The 18,051-nt window shown below is 42.1% G+C and overlaps 1 protein-coding gene across 9 annotated transcripts in view; it reads left to right on the top strand.

The window, feature by feature from the left end:
• LOC135557272 (adenylate cyclase type 2-like) overlaps positions 1-18,051 on the top strand; it is a 73,553-nt gene that overhangs the window by 32,613 nt on the left and 22,889 nt on the right. For 6 of the 9 annotated variants that reach the window (XM_064990467.1, XM_064990493.1, XM_064990487.1 and 3 more), the window contains 4 exons: positions 12,540-12,737; positions 14,370-14,537; positions 14,664-14,813; positions 16,244-16,404. In XM_064990467.1, the coding sequence (XP_064846539.1) occupies positions 12,540-12,737; positions 14,370-14,537; positions 14,664-14,813; positions 16,244-16,404 (677 nt within the window). Of the gene's footprint in view, positions 1-146; positions 414-709; positions 1,032-12,539; positions 12,738-13,115; positions 13,251-14,369; positions 14,538-14,663; positions 14,814-16,243; positions 16,405-18,051 lie in introns of those variants that run through there. The other 3 variants (XM_064990505.1, XM_064990500.1, XM_064990510.1) reach the window with 2 other exon arrangements.

The raw sequence follows: 18,051 nt of genomic DNA, 5'->3' as shown, positions 1-18,051 counted from the left end.
TAATCCGAAGTGGATTTAACGAAAAATGACACAGCACACATTTGTAAATCCCAAACTCTAAAAGTAATTGGAAAGATAGATAGAAATTATTTGTGACATTGTGGTTACAATAAAAAATGTAAACGATGCTGTGTTTTTATTTACAGTGGTGATGGACAGCTGGTGGCATTTTGAAAACAGGTTTTCAAACACTTGTAGCCCGATTAGCAAGACAATAGACACTTTATAGCCTGGCTACTGTAGGTGTGAACATCCCCCTACCTGCAAAAAATGACATTGGGACCAAAGAGAACAGACAAAATGGACATTGTTTTCATCAAGCTAGCTTCTTTCTATGGTGCAACCCGTTCCAGGACTTAACCATGAGAGGACTTGAAAATGAGCCGAAGCTGAGAGAATCACCAAAACTAAAGGTATTTTGGTTTCAGTGCATTTTCTTAAAAAAAAAAATGTTGGCATACTGTGTAATAAAATCGATAATTAAAAATAACAGTTAAATAAATAAAAATATTGTGTACTAAAAACGTGAATGTGTTTTTGCAATGCATACAAACCTGCCGACAACCATCAGTGGACAAAGGGCTGGACAACGGGCCGCACCGAAAAAACTCATGGTTGCCAAGAAAGCGGATAGTTTTGCTAGATTCTTAAAAGCATTTGTGTGTTGGTCACTTTTTAATTCTTAATTGATCTACTGTTTCTATCATAGGCGACTGTAATCGATGGGCGCTCAGGGCGGTACCATTCTGCTCATCTGATGATGGTGCACATGGATCAGATTCGGCGGCATAGGCGGAGAATGACGCATTGAAGAGGGCGGGGAAAAAGAGAGTCACAATCCATGACAGGCACACCTGTGAGCTCTGGAACTCCACCTCCTACAGGCAGAGTCAACATACCTGGCGAGTTCATCGTCGGTTCACCCTGATATTTCCATTCCTATTCTGACAACAGAACTTGAGACCAACTGCTCACCAGGCACAGTAAGGGCCGTCCGGACCGTTCTGCTGCAGCCTAATAAACAAATGCAGGTGGCTTATCTTACATTTACATTACATTTAAGTCATTTAGCAGACGCTCTTATCCAGAGCGACTTACAAATTGGTGAATTCACCTTCTGACATCCAGTGGAACAGCCACTTTACAATAGTGCATCTAAATCATTAAGGGGGGGGGTGGTGAGAAGGATTACTTATCCTATCCTAGGTATTCCTTGAAGAGGTGGGGTTTCAGGTGTCTCCGGAAGGTGGTGATTGACTCCGCTGTCCTGGCGTCGTGAGGGAGTTTGTTCCACCATTGGGGGGCCAGAGCAGCGAACAGTTTTGACTGGGCTGAGCGGGAACTGTACTTCCTCAATGGTAGGGAGGCGAGCAGGCCAGAGGTGGATGAACGCAGTGCCCTTGCTTGGGTGTAGGGCCTGATCAGAGCCTGGAGGTACTGCGGTGCCGTTCCCCTCACAGCTCCGTAGGCAAGCACCATGGTCTTGTAGCGGATGCGAGCTTCAACTGGAAGCCAGTGGAGAGAGCGGAGGAGCGGGGTGACGTGAGAGAACTTGGGAAGGTTGAACACCAGACGGGCTGCGGCGTTCTGGATGAGTTGTAGGGGTTTAATGGCACAGGCAGGGGATTATGTGGATAATGCTTTATTATCCACATGTAAAAGCATATACTGTACAGTACTGTATTTCTTCATTAGCATCTTTATGCTTTTGTTAATAAAATAATTATAAAAATACTCTTTCAAAATGCCAATGTTTATTTAGTTATAGATCCATAATTAATTACTATGGGAATAAACATAACTGAATTACAAAAATATTGGAACAAAGTTGTCTATTATGGCTATTAGCAGGGCTATATTTCGGCCTATTATGGGCGGTGCACAATTGGCCCAGTGTTTCTCTCCCTCTAACAACAAACGTTTTGGCCAAATATTATTTTGTCCTTTTATTCAGATTATAATCACTAATTTTAGTTTTTTAAAACAAAATAACCTCCAAAATATCGTTATATATTATCAAGTTGATGGCACAGTCATATAGCCGGCACCTACATAAAGCTGAGTAACTCACTCATTCATGGCTTTAGATCAAAATAAGTACCAACATTCTTTCTGATAGTCTTTTAAAATAAATACATATTTTTGTTATCCTGACCTGGACACCATGTACAGTATTATAATAGCCCATTATGGGCTATTGGCAAGACAATATACCTTTACCAACACCTCTCTGTATTTTGATACTTTGTGGATGGGGGCTCCCGCAGTGCAGAATGTGTTGCTACAGATGCAGGTTCAATACCCTTGCCGGCCGCCACCGGGAGACCCATGAGGCGGCTTTTGGTTTTCATTTAGAGTCCTCCAATCCTCTATATGTAATTATTGGCAGAGAGTCACGTCATATTTTTCGATATACTGTAGGCCTACCGTAGGCGACATGAGTCTCACTAGTGTTGAGTAATTTGCTGTTAAATGTGGTGTAGGTCTTATTTAAAGAGCATATTGCAGTTAGAAGCAATAATATTTGAAGCAATAGCCTACAACTATTTTAGCACCGTTTCATGCTCTGAGACAAGCATGGGGGACTGGTCTTGATAAATCAAGGATTTTTTATATTTTTACTGAATCTCTGTTTGGCTATTGGTTAGACTACAATTAGGGTGTAGAAATGGCTCTTAGTGTAACCTTTATTTAACTAAGCAAGTCAGTTAAGAACAAATTCTTATTTACATGGACAGGCCTACTCCTTCCTCCCCATCGAAATTGAACCCGGTGCCCCGCGTGCCCGCACCCCCATGGATTCTTTAGCTAAATAGCCCAGTACTGTAACCTACTCCTGACCGTCACGTTGTACAGTGCCATATTTTCCGTTCCATTACCAGAGGGTTTTTGTTTTTCTTGGGATAGAAACACAATAATATGAATCAAATTAACTAAGCAAAATGTCTTAAAATCAGTCCCATATACTAAGTTCTTACAAAAAATGTTTTAAATTCTCTAGTACAGCCACTATTGAAGGCTATCAAATGCTTCTCAAAGATGCCCTCTGGTGGTCAAACTAGCACTAACTAGCATTAATGGTACCAGTGGTTGGCACTTAAATAATGTGTCATAGAATTCTGCGACACCATGCACGCTGTGCCGCAGTATGCAAGCTGTGCCGCAGTATGCAACTTTTAAAGGACGAACCACTGTAGGCATACATTATCAGCAACCATCACTCCTGTGTTCCAATGGCATGTTGTGTTAGCTATTCCAAGTTTATAATTTTAAAAGGCTAATTGATCATCAGAAAACCCTTTTTTAAATACACTATCATTTAAAAGTTTGGGATCACTTAGAATTGTGTATTTAAAATATCACCAAATTGATCAGAAATACAGTGTAGACATTGCTAGTGTTGTAAATGACGATTGTAGCTGGAAACAGCTGATTTTTAATGAAATATCTACATAGGCGTACAGAGGCCCATTATCAGCAACCATCACTCCTGTGTTCCAATGGCATGTTGCGTTAGTTAATCCAGGTTTATCATTTTAAAAGGCTAATTGGTCATTAGAAAATCCTTTTGCAATTATGTTAGCACAGCTGAAAACTGTTGTTCTGATTTTAAAGAAGCAATAAAACTGGCCTTTAGACTAGTTGAGTATCTGGAGCATCAGCATTTGTGGGTTCGATTACAGGCTCAAAATGTCGAGAAACAAAGAACTTTCTCCTGAAACTCAAAAGTCTATTTTTGCTCTGAGAAATGAAGGCTATTCCATGCGAGAATTTGCCAAGAAACTGAAGATCTCGTACAACGCTGTGTACTACTCCCTTCACAGAACAACGCAAACTGTCTCTAACCAAAATAGAAAGAGGTGTGGGAGGCCCCAGTGCACAACTGAGCAAGTACATTAGTGTCTAGTTTGAGAAAGACGCCTCAAGTCCTCAACTGGCAGCTTCATTACATAGTACCCGCAAAACACCAGTCTCAACATCAACAGTGAAGAGGCGACTCCAGGATGCTGGCCTTATTGGCAGAGTTGCAAAGAAAAAGCCATATCTGACTGGCCAATAAAAAGAAAATATTTAGATGGGCAGAAGAACACAGACACGGGACAGAGGAAGATTGGGAAAAAAGTGTTATGGACAGATGAGTCTAAGTTTGAGGTGTTCGGATCACAAAGAACATTCATGAGACGCAGAAAAAAATGAAAAGATGCTTGAGGAGGGCATGACGCCATCCATCAAGCATGGTGGAGGCAATGTGATAGTCTGGCCGTGCTTTGGTGGTGGTAAAGTGGGAGATTTGTACAGGGGTAAAAGGGATCTTGAAGAAGGAAGTCAGGCTATCGCTCCGTTTTGCAAAACCATGCCATACCCTGTGGATGGCGCTTAATTGGAGCCAATTTTCTCTTACAACAGGACAATGACCCAAAGCACAACTCCAAACGATGCAAGACCTATTTAGGGAAGGAGCAGTCAGCTGGTATTCTGTCTATAATGGAGTGGCCAGCACAGTCACCCGGATCTCAACCCTATTGAGCTGTTGTGGGAGCAGCTTGACCATATGGTACGTAAGAAGTGCCCATCAAGCCAATCCAACTTGTGGGAGGTGCTTCAGGAAGCATGGGGTGAAATCTCTTCAGATTACCTCAACAAATTGATAACTAGTATGCCAAAGGTCTGCAAGGCTGTAATTGCTGCAAATGGAGGATTTTTTGATGAAAGCAAAGTTTGAAGGACACAATTATTTCAATTAAAAATAATTATTTATAACGTCTTGACTATGTTCCCTATTCATTTTGCAACTCATTTCATGTATGTTTTCATGGAAAACAAGGACATTTCTAAGTGACCCCAAACTTTTAAACGGTAGTGTACTGTAGGTTCCCTTAATAAAAGAGGAGTGTTATTAGAGTTATTGCAGGTCTGAGCTGAGGGGGAAGTACATTAAAAAAAATATAAATTAAACAATTTCAAAGATTTTGCTGAGTTGCAGTTCATATAAGGAAATCAGTCAATTTAAATATATTCATTAGGCCCTAATCTAAGGATTTCACAATGACTGGGTAGGGGTGAAGCCATGGGTGGAGGGCATAGGCCCACCCACATGAGAACCAGGGCCAGCCAACCAGAGTTAGCTTTTCCCCACAAAAGGGCTTTATTACTGACAGAAATACTCCTCAGCATTCCCCTCTCTGATGATCCCGTAGGTGAAGAAGCCGGATGTGGCGGTCCTGGGTTGGCGTGGTTACACGTGTTCTGCGGTTGTGAGGCCAGTTGGATGCCATTATTTGCCTGTTTGTGTTCCGCCTGTTAGCTTGCATGATTCTTGCCATACTCCTTCGACCTCTCACCAACAAGCTGTTTTTGCCCACAGGACTGCTGACTGACTGGAGTTTTTTTGTTTGTCGCACCATTCTCGGTAAACCCTAGACACTGTCGTGCGTGAAAAGACCAGGAGGGCGCCTGGCACTGATCATAACACGCTCAGTCGCATAGTTCACTAGCTGTTCAATCGAACAGCAACTGAATGCCTCGATGCCTGCTTTACATAGTAATGCCACGTAGGAGCGATCCAAGCAAGCCACTGTCTGTAGGATCAATCCGTTTTCGTGAACAGGGTGGTGTACCTAATAAACTAAAGGGTGAGTACTTTATTGTCACATACACGGAATATGTGCAGTGAAATGTGTTGTTTTACAGGGCTTCAGTCAGTTAGGGCCAGTGAACGATGATGTGGTTGCGTATTAAAATGGCACCCTATTCCCTATATAGTGCACTTCTTTTTAACAAAAGTAGTGCACTGTATAAGTAAAAGGGTGCCATTTGGGACACACTCATGCTGTTAACATTGGCAGGGCCTGAGGCACTGTAGCACTTTTCTCATTCAGGTGTTGATGCCAAACTAGGTCCATCATCAGGTCTCATTACTGCTCCCTCCTAAAGGAAAACGAGCCCTCACTTTCCTGTCATTGTGCTGCTTTCAGAACCCAGACACGCTGATATATGGATGGAGGGAGACTTCCATCACTTCCTAGTCTCAGATTTCTCTCGGTCTCTCTCTCAAGGGGCTTTATTGGCATTGGAAACATGTTTACATTGCCAAAGTAAGTGGAATAGATAGATTAATAGGTTAAACAAAAGTGAAATAAATAATCTGAAATTAACATTTCAAATGTTATATTGCTGGCTATGTACAGTGTTGTAACTTTGCAAATAGTTGAAGTAGGAAAGGGAAAATAAATAGACAGATCAATATAAACTGAAATTGTTGCATGTTGCGTTTTATATTTTTGTTGAAAGATTTTTCTGAGTTACAGTTCATATAAGGAAATGGGTCAATTGAAATAAATTCATGAGGCCCTAATCTATGGATTTCACATGACTGGGAATAGAGATCTGTTGGTCACTGATACCTTTAAAAAAGTAGGGACGTGGGTCAGAAAACCAGTCACCCTTAGCCTCATGCAGCGCGACACATCTCCTTCACGTAGAGTTGATCAGGTTGTTGATTGTGGCCTGTGGAATCTTGTCCCACTCCTTCAATGGCTGTGTGAAGTTGATGGATATTGGCGGGAACTGGAACATGCTGTTGTACACGTCGATCCAGAGAAATCCAAACATGCTCAATAGATGACATGTTTGGTGAATATGCAGGCCATGGAAGAGCTGGGACATTTTCAGCTTCCAGAAATTATGTATAGATCCTTGCAACATGGGGCTGTGCATTATCATGCTGAAACATGAGGTGATGGCGGCAGATGAATGGCACGATAATGGGCCTCAGGATCTCGTCATAGTATCTCTGTGCATTCAAATTGCCATCGATAAATTGAAATTGGGTTTGTTGTCCGTAGCTTATACCTGCCTATACCATAACCCCACCGTACCGTCACCACGGGGTACTCTGTTTACAATGTTGACATCAGCAAACCGCTCCCCCACACAACGCTGTCTGCCATCTGCCCGTACAGTTGAAACAACTGGAATTCATCCATGAAGAGCACACTTCTCCAGCGTACCAGTGGCCATCCAAGGTGAGCATTTTCCCACTGAAGTCGGTTGCGATGCAGAATTGCAGTCAGGTCAAGACCCTGGTGAGGATGACAAGCACGCCAATGAGCTTCACTGAGACTGTTCCTGACAGTTTGTGCAGAAATTCTTCAGTTGTGTAAATCCAGAGTTTTATCAGCTGCCCGTATGACTGGTCTCAGACAATCCCGCAGGTGAAGAATCTGGATGGGGAGGTCCTGGGCTGGCGTGGTTACATGTGGTCTCCGGTTGTGAGGCCGGTTGGAAGTACTGCCAAATTCTCTAAAATGACAGAGGCGGCTTATGGTAGAAAAATTAACAATAAATTCAGTTGTAACAGCTTTGGTGGACATTCCTGCAGTCAGGATGCCACTTGCATGCTCTCTCAAAATGTAGACATCTTCAGCGTTGTGTTGTGACAAAACTGCACATTTTAGAGAGGCCTTTTAATGTCTCCAGCACAAGGTGCACCTGTGCAATGATCACTCTGTTTAATCATCTTCTTGATATGCCACACCTGTCAGGTGGATCGATTGTCTTTGCAAAGGAGAAATGCTCACTAACAGGGATGTTAACATATTTGTTCACAAAATCTGAGAAATATGTATTTTGTGCGTATGGAACATTTCTGGGATCTTTTATTTCAGCTCATGAAACATTTTACATGTTGCATATATAGTTTTGTTCAGTGTAGTTTGTATTTACAATGGTGTTTGCTTCCCTGACTGTCCTTTCTTTTGGAAACAGATCACAAATATTGCTGCTGTGCTGGCACACTGGTATTTCACGTCATAGATATGAGAGTTTATCTAAATTGGATTTGTTTTCAAATTGTTTGTGGGATTGTGTAATCTGAGGGAAATATGTGTCTCTAATATGGTCATACATTTGGCAGGAGGTTAGGAAGTGCAGCTTAGTTTCCACATTTTGTGGGCACATACTTGAGAACTAGACAGGCTATGCCTACGGCGGCCTCTCTCAATAGCAAGGCTACGCTGATTTCCTTGCTTGTGGAACAGTCACAGTGTTCAGGTATTCTGCCACTGTACTTTCTGTTTAGGGCCAAATACCATTGTGTCAAGTAATTGTGTTTTTGTTTTCTCATGATTTGGTTGGGTCTAATTATGTTGCTGTCCTAGGGCTCTGTGTGGTCTGTTGGTGTTTGTGAACAGAACGCCAGGACCAGCTTGCTGAGGAGACTGTTCTCTAGGTTAATCTCTCTGTAGGTGATTGCTTTGTTATGGAAGGTTTGGGAATCGCTTCCTTTTAAGTGGTTGTAGAACTTAACATCTCTTTTCTGGATTTTGATAATTAGCGGATATTGTCCGAATTCTGCCCTGCATTTAGTATTTGGTGTTTTATGTTGTGCACAGAGGATGTTTTTGCAAAATTATGCATGCAATCTTAATTTAGTGTTTCTCATTTTGTGAGTTCTTGGTTTGTGAGTGGACCCCAAACCTCACAACCGTAGAGGGCAATGGGTTCTATAACTGATTCAAGTATATTTTTTTTGCCTGATCCTAATTGGCATGTCGAATGTTATGTTCCTTTTAATGGCGTAGAACCCACCATTAATGTTTTTGTTGAAGGTTAGTTAGCATGTGTAGGCCAATGCCTAATGTTAAGTGCACAGGCCTGTGAGGATAAGTGTGATATACAGTTGAAGTCGGAAGTTTACACACACTTAGGTTGGAGTCATTAAAACTCGTTTTTCAACCACTCCACAAATTTCTTGTTAACAAACTATAGTTTTGGCAAGTCAGTTAGGACATCTACCTTGTGCATGACACAGGTCATGTTTCCAACAATTGTTTACAGACAGATTATTTCACTTATAATTCACTGTATCACAATTCCAGTGGGTCAGAAGTTTACATACACTAAGTTGACTGTGCCTTTAAACAGCTTGGACAATTCCAGAAAATGATGTCATGGCTTTAGAAGCTTCTGATAGCTTATGACATAATTTGAGTCAATTGAAGGTGTACCTGTGGATGTATTCAAGGCTGACCTTCAACCTCAGTGCCTCTTTGCTTGACATCATGGGAAAATCAAAAGAGATCAGCCAAGCCCTCGACATAACCTGAAAGGCCACTCCGCAAGGAAGAAGCCACTGCTCCAGACTACGGTTTGCAACTGCACATGGGGACAAATATCGTACTTTTTGGAGAAATGTCCTCTGGTCTGATAAACAAAAATAGAACTGTTTGGCCATAATGACCATCATTATGTTTGGAGGAAAAAGGGGGAAGCTTGCAAGCCGAAGAACACCATCCCAACCGTGAAGCATGGGGATGGCAGCATTATGTTGTGGGGGTGCTTTGCCGCAGGAGGGACTGGTGCACTTCACATAATAGATGGCACCATAAGGAAGGACAATTATGTGGATATATTGAAGCAACATCTCAAGACATCAGTCAGGAAGTTAAAGCTTGGTCGCAAGTGGGTCTTCCAAATGGACAATGACCTCAAGCATATTTATTTTATTATTTTCTATTTTTTATTTAATTTTTTGAAACATACGATATACTTGCAGTGAAGCCGCTCAATAACTACATCATACCAGTCATCCAACAGATTCCCATTCAGAGTGACACACAGAAGCATCCAGGGTCAATGCCCTGCTCAAGGGCATGTTGACCGATCTACCACCAAGCCAGAAAATGTGAACCTGAACACTCCAATCTCCCCCCACAGTTCCCCCAATAGCTCTCGCTCAACCATTCGAGACCCCTTGCACAGTATTCCCCACCAGGAATAAAAAATAAATAAAAAATACAATTAATTCCATTCCCCACCCCCCAAGAACTCCCCAATGCACCAACAACCAAGAGAATGAACTAATGAGAAAAAAGGTAAAGACAGAAGAAAACAGCAAACAACAATGAAAAAAATAAAATAATAATAATAATAATACATTTAAAACAAAGGACATCAAGGACAACTAAAATCATAACAGCAATGCCAACTTTATATGTTTGTGTGCATGTCTGTCACTATTACATGTATGTGTGTGTTCTTGTAATTGTTTATTTTAATGAGAGTGTGTGTATATGCATGTGTACAAACACCTGCACGGCATCACCCTCAGGCAAACCGGCATTAGTTGTAAAAACACTGCCACTTAGTGTCATTCAAATGTACTTTTTATGATGTTTTATTTTGACAATTAAAAAAAAAATATCTTTGACCATCATTCTATCTCTCACACAGCAACTCCACTCCCACTTGTCTCCAATTCCACATTCCAACCCTCAGCTTCCCTCAGCCCATCCCATCGATCTCTGTTGGCCACCCACTTCGTGTTTCTATGCAACACATATCTTTCAACTATGCTGTGATGTTTAACGTACAATTTCAATCTATCTAATCGAATAGAATCCACAGATTGCGAGTTGAAGATAAATACTTTTACTAAGACTATTAGTATATTAGTAATTGACAGACCTGGTCTCTCCAGAGCTCCTAACAGTACTATTTCTAGGGTCAATTTTAGATCAATGCTATGGATTTTCAGCGATTCCTGAGACCAGAAACAGGCTACCCGAGGGCAATACCAAAATAAATGGTAAATGAACCCAAGCATACTTCCAAAGTTGTGGCAAAATGGCAACAAAGTCAAGGTATTGGAGTGGCCATCACAAAGCTCTGACCTCAATCCCATAGAAAATTTGTGGGCAGAACTGAAAAAGCATGTGCGGGCAAGGAGGCCTACAAACCTGACTCAGTTACACCAGCTCTGTCAGGAGGAATGGGCCAAAATTCACCCAACTCATTGTGGGAAGCTAGTGGAAGGCACCCCGAAATGTCTGACCCAAGTTAAATAATTTAAAGGCAATGCTACCAAATACTAATTGAGAGTATGTAAACTTCTGACACACTGAGAATGTGATGAAAGAAATAAAAGCTGAAATAAATAATTCTCTCTACTATTACTCTGACATTTAACATTCTTAAAATAAAGTGGTGATCCTAACTGACCTAAGACATTGAATTCTTACTAGGATTAAATGTCAGGAATTGTGACAAACTGAGTTTAAATGTATTTGGCTAAGGTGTATGTAAACTTCAGACTTCAACTGTGTTCAACTTGTATAACTTCCCTCTCCACTGTGGATAGATAGACTACCTGTTAGAGACCATGAGCCCACCAGTGAGCGAGAGGAGGGCATTCTAACATATATTCTAAATTGTACTTCAACGGGATAGTTGGGCTCAGATTGAACAAAGGGCCCATTGAGAGCCCTGTTGTTTTTAGGTGAATAAAGTCCTTTTAGATTCTAACAAGAGTACAGGGTGTGTAAGAGAGTCAAAGAGAGCACGGAGAGGATGCTTTTACAGTGGTCCTCATTTTACATAAGTTAACTTAACCCACCAACAGACACTAGAGAGAGTGTATGTTCTTGTGGGTTTACTTTGGTCATTATTGTAGAATTACGTTTCGCACGGCTTGTTTCCTTCCCTAAAGAAGTGATCTGATTTAAAATCGACACCACAGAGCACGCAATCTTCACCATCTGATACCAAACAAAACCTGATGTGAATTTCAATGCCCAACAGACGTAAACATGCACTTATGGCAGGCTGAGACTGAGCAGATCCCACCTGGGTCATTGCTTTTCAGATGAGATTTCAAGAGGAGAGGATCAGAAGCAATCTGTTCTCTAATTGTATAGACTTTCACTACTTCCTTCCATCTGAAAATAAATGAGAAAAGGAAATGAACAAGTCTCCTATAGGTCGATTTAGTGGGTGTGGCTGTAGTTAAATGTGCTAGTAAAGGCCTTCACTTCCGCTACCATGGAGACCAGCATGCTCAATATACAATGCCGAGATGGCCTTCTGCTCAGGGACCTTTACACAGTCATTCCCACTCTCCTTGGCATCTAACTCTTTCCCATTCTCTCTTTCTCTCGCTCTCTTGCTTTCTCGCTAACTGGCATGCAAGTTGACGCAAGTGTATATGCACACACACACACACACACACACACACACACACACACACACACACACACACACACACACACACACACACACACACACACACACACACACCAGAAATCTATATCTGAGCCTTCCTCTTCCCTCTCAGTGTAATTCAATCAGGAAGATGCTGTGGCCTCTAGCAACAGGACATGACGCAGAGACAGCTGTGCAATAAGCCTGAATAAGCCACAATGCTGAATTGGATATGGGCCGCTCTCATGACTAGACCGTACATAGGCATAATAAAGTGACTTGAGTGATGTTGAAGGGAAGTTGAGTGAATGTTGTTTCGACATATCATTGTACCTGACCTATAGAACACTTCAAACCTGTCCTCAGACAGAATGTATATTATAGCCTGTTTTTAATCCTTGTCTTTTCATTAGAGGAGTAGAGCATTGTGTGTCTGTATGGCTGTGTGTAGATGGATATGGCGTCCTTGTCTATGACTGTGTGTATATCTCAATGTAGAGTATAATGTAAATTCCATGATTGTGATTCAGTGTGCATTATGTTCTCCCTCTCTGTTTCAGAGTTTGGAGGAGCACTGTGCATTTGTCAGCGTGGTGAGCTGCAGCCTGTGTGTGTTCCTGGCTGTGTTTGTGCTGGTGTGTACAGAGACCCTGACCCAGCGCTGGAGGAGACTGCTGGGTCTGGTGGTCTGGGCCACTCACCTCACCATGGGATTCACCTTCATCTTCAGCGGACCCCTCATCCTGCCCTGGGACCAGGTATACACTCTCGCTCTAAATAAAGGTTGCACAGCAAACTATTTGCTTTCAAAATAAATGTTTAAAGCCCATGTCGTGGTAATTATTCTAATCAAAGGAGATATTTTTTGTTGATTTCTTCAAAACCATCAAACTTTATTAATAATTACTGCAGTAATAGAGTGTTAATGGTCATCCAATAGTGTAGAGTTAAAGCCCAATAAATAAACGGGATTCAGTTATAACTCTTCATTGTCTTCCTGAGTCCTTGTGACGAAGACAGACGTGAAATTATACAAAGGTACATTGTGCTCTCATGCAACATATATATGTCTAGTTCATTTACTACTTGTTTATGCAGAAATACTAATCCAATATAGGATTCTAAGCCCTTCCCTCAGAATGATGGAGTCCAGTATTCATCTGCTGTATGGGATAAATAAACTGGAGATTGGGTCCCCTGGCACCAACAGACAGGCACACAGACACTAATCATGGAATGGAATGCAGTCTTTAGGTTATCACCAAGCCATGGTAAATCTACTGTCAGCTTTAACACAGACACATGAGTTCAAAGAGCCCTATTCTGTTGCCTCTAAGAAAAACAGTGTGAATGTATTAATATAGGAATACATTATAATATAAATGTCATGTGATTAACATAATGTTGTAATTCTATGACACCCACTTCCTTTGTCCTCTTCCTCTTCTCCTCCATCTACAAAACCAGCCAGTTTATTAGGTACACCCATCTAGTACCGGTTGGACCCCCATTTACTGAATTCTTCAGGCATGGATTCTACAAGGTGTAGCGTTCAAGCTTTGTGCAATTGGTATCTAGGAACTTAACTTGTGCCAGGGAAACATTAGCCATACCATTACACCACCTCCACCAGCCTGTATCGTTGAGACCAGGCAGGAAGGGGCCATGGACTCATGCTGCTTACGCCAAATCCTTACTTTGGTCATTGTTGCAAAATTACGATTCACACAGTTTCTGTTTCCTTCCCTGAAGAAGTTATCTGCTTTAAGATCTACCCCACAGAGCATACAACCTTCTCCATGTGATAACAAACAAAACCTGATGTGAATTTAAATTCACATCAGTTGGCAGTGGTGTAATGGTATAGGGAATATTTTTCTGGCACACGTTAGATTCCTTGATACCAATTGAGCAACATTTGAACGCCACACCTTGTAGAATCCATGTCCTGATGAATTCAGGCTGTTCTGCAGGCCAAGGGGCACCGACGATCATACCATGCTCAGTTGTTAGGTCACCTAATTTGTCCATTCTAACGTTCAATCGAACAGTAACTGAATGCCTTGACGTCTGTCTGCCTTCTTTATATAGCAAGCCATGGCTACGTGACTCACTGTCTGTTGGAGCGAACCATTTTTGTGAATGTGAACTACATAATAAACTGGCCACTGAATGTACCTACATTATTTTCACACATGAACAGAAGCAACAAAATGTGATATTTGTCTAGTTATAACATATCTTGCCAGTACACTGAGGTGACAGTTGTCCAGTAAAACCACTTGTTCTTTGGGTGTAGTGCTGCCAATCCAAGACTCATTCCCCACACTGCGTTTCGTGTCATATCAGTCTGACATATCTCTCTCTCTCTCTCTCCTTTTCTCCTGTAGGTTCCCTTCTTCCTGTTCATCATCTTCACAGTGTACACAATGCTGCCATTCCAGATGTGCTATGCTGTGGTACTCAGTGTGATCTCCTCACTCTCTCACATCATGGTCCTCACTCTACGCCTCACTGTCTTCAACACCCAAGATCCCAGCCCCTTTCTGGCCAATCAGGTGTGTTATTAGTTATGCTGTTAGTAACAATTATACATGATCTCCTGGTGAGGATTCTCTGAAAACAGACAATAAAATGCTTATGCTGTGCAGCTAGGAGGTAATGTTGGTCCCTCTGTCCCCCAGCTGCTGTCCAATGCGGTGGTGTTTCTGTGTGGCAGTGTGGTGGGGGCCTTCCATAAGGTCCTGATGGAGAGAGCACTAAGACAGACCTTCCAGGATACACTCAGATGTCTGGGCATCCGCATGAAGCTGGAGATAGAAAAGAGACAACAGGTGAGAACATCTTATCAAACACTCTGCTATCTTCTTGATTTACTTATTTAACCTTTAAGGAAAGACCCTCGAGGTTAGAAACCTATTTGGCGAGGTCAATCTCCCAGTGTATCAGAAATCCTGGAAATCATGGTCTGGTTGAATAAGATGCTTTTGGTGTCTCTTTCTGAACAGAGGCTGACCTGACTGAATACAGGAAGTATGAAAGACTAATAAAAGTTAATAGTGTTAGGCTAAAATGTGTTGTCATAATAGCACTGGTTAATTTTTTACTTCATTTAAGACCAGCAGCCTTGTTGTTTTCTCGCTTCTATTTTTCATTACGATGATCAAATCCCCCTCATATTAAATTTCAGTGTAATGATTTTTTAAGTAGATGTCTGTGTGTGCTCCGTTAGTAAAAACGGGTGTCTGTTTCAAATGGCTTTTTAACCATCATTTTTTTCATTTGTAATAATAGTTGCTTAGGAAATGACACCACACTCTGTGAGAGAGAGGAGGCCGCTGGCTGCTCTGTTGCCTAGCAGGACAGAATGGAATGATATAATCGTTAACATTTGAACCGGCTCTGTTCTACTCTGTTGTATTGAGCCCGAAAAAAGGAGCAGTGCCACAGGGGTTAGCCAAAGAGCACAGGCACCATAAATAAAGAGGGAAGGGAGGGTTTGAAATGGGTCTCAACGCTGAGCACTATGCCATTGTTCTCTCGACCCAGTCAGATAGAATCTGCCAGATCAATTACAGCACAGAGCTGAGCTGACTGAACCGAATCAAGGCCACTTTGTGCAGAATGACTTTCCATGCTTTCCGGTTTACTGGAAAACCCGCTCCAGTCATTTGAACCAGGAGGTGGTAATCTATCTGGGAGAGTATACAGGCCTAAGCAGTTGCCCCGTGACACTGATCTTCGGTTAGTTTTACGTTTCTTCCACTAATGGTTAAGGTTAGGATTTGATCCTAGATCTGTACCTAGGGGCAACCCCCCCCCCATGGATGCAGCCAAACCAGAGAGGAAAGATAGTAGTCCAGTGCCTCAGTATTGCATCATACGGGTGAACAGGAATTATGATGGGGTCAATAGGGATTGAAGAATGATTTCCTGAGACATCTCCTTATTAACTTCTTAGATTCTCATCTCACCTGACTCTATTCCATTACAGAGGCTCTCAATGCAATGTTCTATCTGTCTGTTGACTGGCTGTACAACCAGACTGGCAGCACAATGATTATAAAGCTTTTAACAGTAATCTAAGTGAATGGGGCCCTTGTTAGTGGAGTTACCAGATCAGCAAGACACTCTGACAGCTGGTTGATACTCAGATTGGGTTTCTCCCAGATTGGATGGGTTCATGATCCTTTGTCTATCGGACAGTGTGTGTGGTTGGGTGGGTGTGGTGTGTTGATGCTAACGTGTGTGTGTGCGTGCGTAGGAGAACCTGCTGCAGTCTGTGCTGCCGGTCTACATCTCCATGAAGATGAAGCTGGCCATCATGGAGCGTCTGCAAGACTGCAAGGACAAAGAAGAGCAGCAACGACTCGTCAAAGACAACAACTTCCACAGTCTCTACGTCAAGAGACACGAGAACGTCAGGTACAGTACAACAATAGCCTGTCAAGGACTAAGAATATGACTGAGAAACATACAGCATGTTGAAATAACCTGTTATGTTCGAAGAAAATGACTAAGAAACACAGTAGAATCCCATCCTTTGCCTGTCACTCATTGCCTGTCAAATTAAGCACGGTTTTCAGTCTACCAAATAACACACATGGAAAATATTTCCCCAACCCAAATGTTGTCTTGAATGAAACTCCACTTTTGGCTTTAGCCTTTGATTTTCTCTTTCCCTGCCTTTACATTTTGGCTCTTTTTCTGCTTTTCGACTTTAACACAAGTGTATACATCCTTATGTTATACTAGGGAACGGCCCAATACGTCACCGAGGCCAAGCTTCCTGCCATCCAGGACCTCTATACTAGGCGGTGTCAGAGGAAGGCCCTAAACACTGTCAAAGACTCCAGCCACCCCAGTCATAGACTGTTTTATCTTTCTACCGCACGGCAAGTGGTACTGGAGCACCAAGTCTAGGTTTAAGAGGCTTCTAAATGGCTTCTACCCCCAAGCCATAAGACTCCTGAACAGCTAATCTAATGGCTACCCAGACTATTTGCAATGCCCTCCCCCCTTCCATGCTGCTGCTACTCTCTGTTATTATCTATGCATAGTCACTTTAATAACTCTACCTACATGTACATATTACCTCAACACCAGTGCCCCCGCACATTGACTCTGTATATAGTCCCGCTATTGTTATTTACTGCTGCTCTTTAATTATTTGTTATTCTTATCTCATACTTTTTTTGTTGTATTTTCTTAAAATTGCTTTGTTGGTTATGGGCTTGTAAGTACGCATTCCACTGTAAGGTCTACTGTTGTATTTGGCACATTTGAAATTGTGTTTCCATAGCTAGGGAAGAGCAGAATTGTTTTTAATTTTTTAATTTTACCTTTATTTTACTAGGCAATTCAGTTAAGAACAAATTCTTATTTTCAATGACGGCCTAGGAACAGTGTTCAGGGGCAGAACGACAGATTTGTACCTTGTCAGCTCGGGGGTTTGAACTTGCAACCTTTCGTTACTAGTCCAGCGCTCTAACCACTAGGCTACTCTGCCACCCCGAATCAGTTGCTTTGTGAGAAGGTGTTAAAGTTCACAGTTAGCCATTGTTGTGTAAATGCCAGCTGAAAAGTACCAGTGGCCTGGCTTTGGCCCCAAGTAAGAGCAGGTCCTCCGGATCCATGGCCCAGTGAGACCCGGGTGCCGGCCCGCAAAGATGGAAACAAAAGTCTGAGCCTTGGGTAAAACACTGGGTTAAATCACATGTTGCGTGTGTGCTTTGAATAGTTAGTATAGTTTTGTGATCTCTAATTGTATTCATTTAATTTCCCCTGATATCCTCTGGCCCCGAGGACTGGAGTTGCCCATCCCTGCTCTGGGAGGTCTTTTTACACTCACAATGCCCAGTCAGTTCTCATGGAATTTAGCATGACAGTGTTAGCTGAGCATTGACCCAGATGAGGCCTTTTGTTTTATGGGCATTCATTTAGAAAGTGCTGACAGACATTGGCTTTGTAGCCTATCCAGTGAACCTTGGCAGATGGCTCAATAGATTCCCTAAGTTTTAGACTCTGAAATTGCTTACGGACTGTACTGTACCTTCTACCTTCCTGGAGAGA

This window comes from Oncorhynchus masou, chromosome 2 (assembly GCF_036934945.1).
Source record: "Oncorhynchus masou masou isolate Uvic2021 chromosome 2, UVic_Omas_1.1, whole genome shotgun sequence".
In the NCBI taxonomy this organism is placed as follows: domain Eukaryota; kingdom Metazoa; phylum Chordata; class Actinopteri; order Salmoniformes; family Salmonidae; genus Oncorhynchus; species Oncorhynchus masou.
Note: the sequence above shows the minus strand (reverse complement) of the source record. Positions and strands in the feature narration are given on the sequence as shown.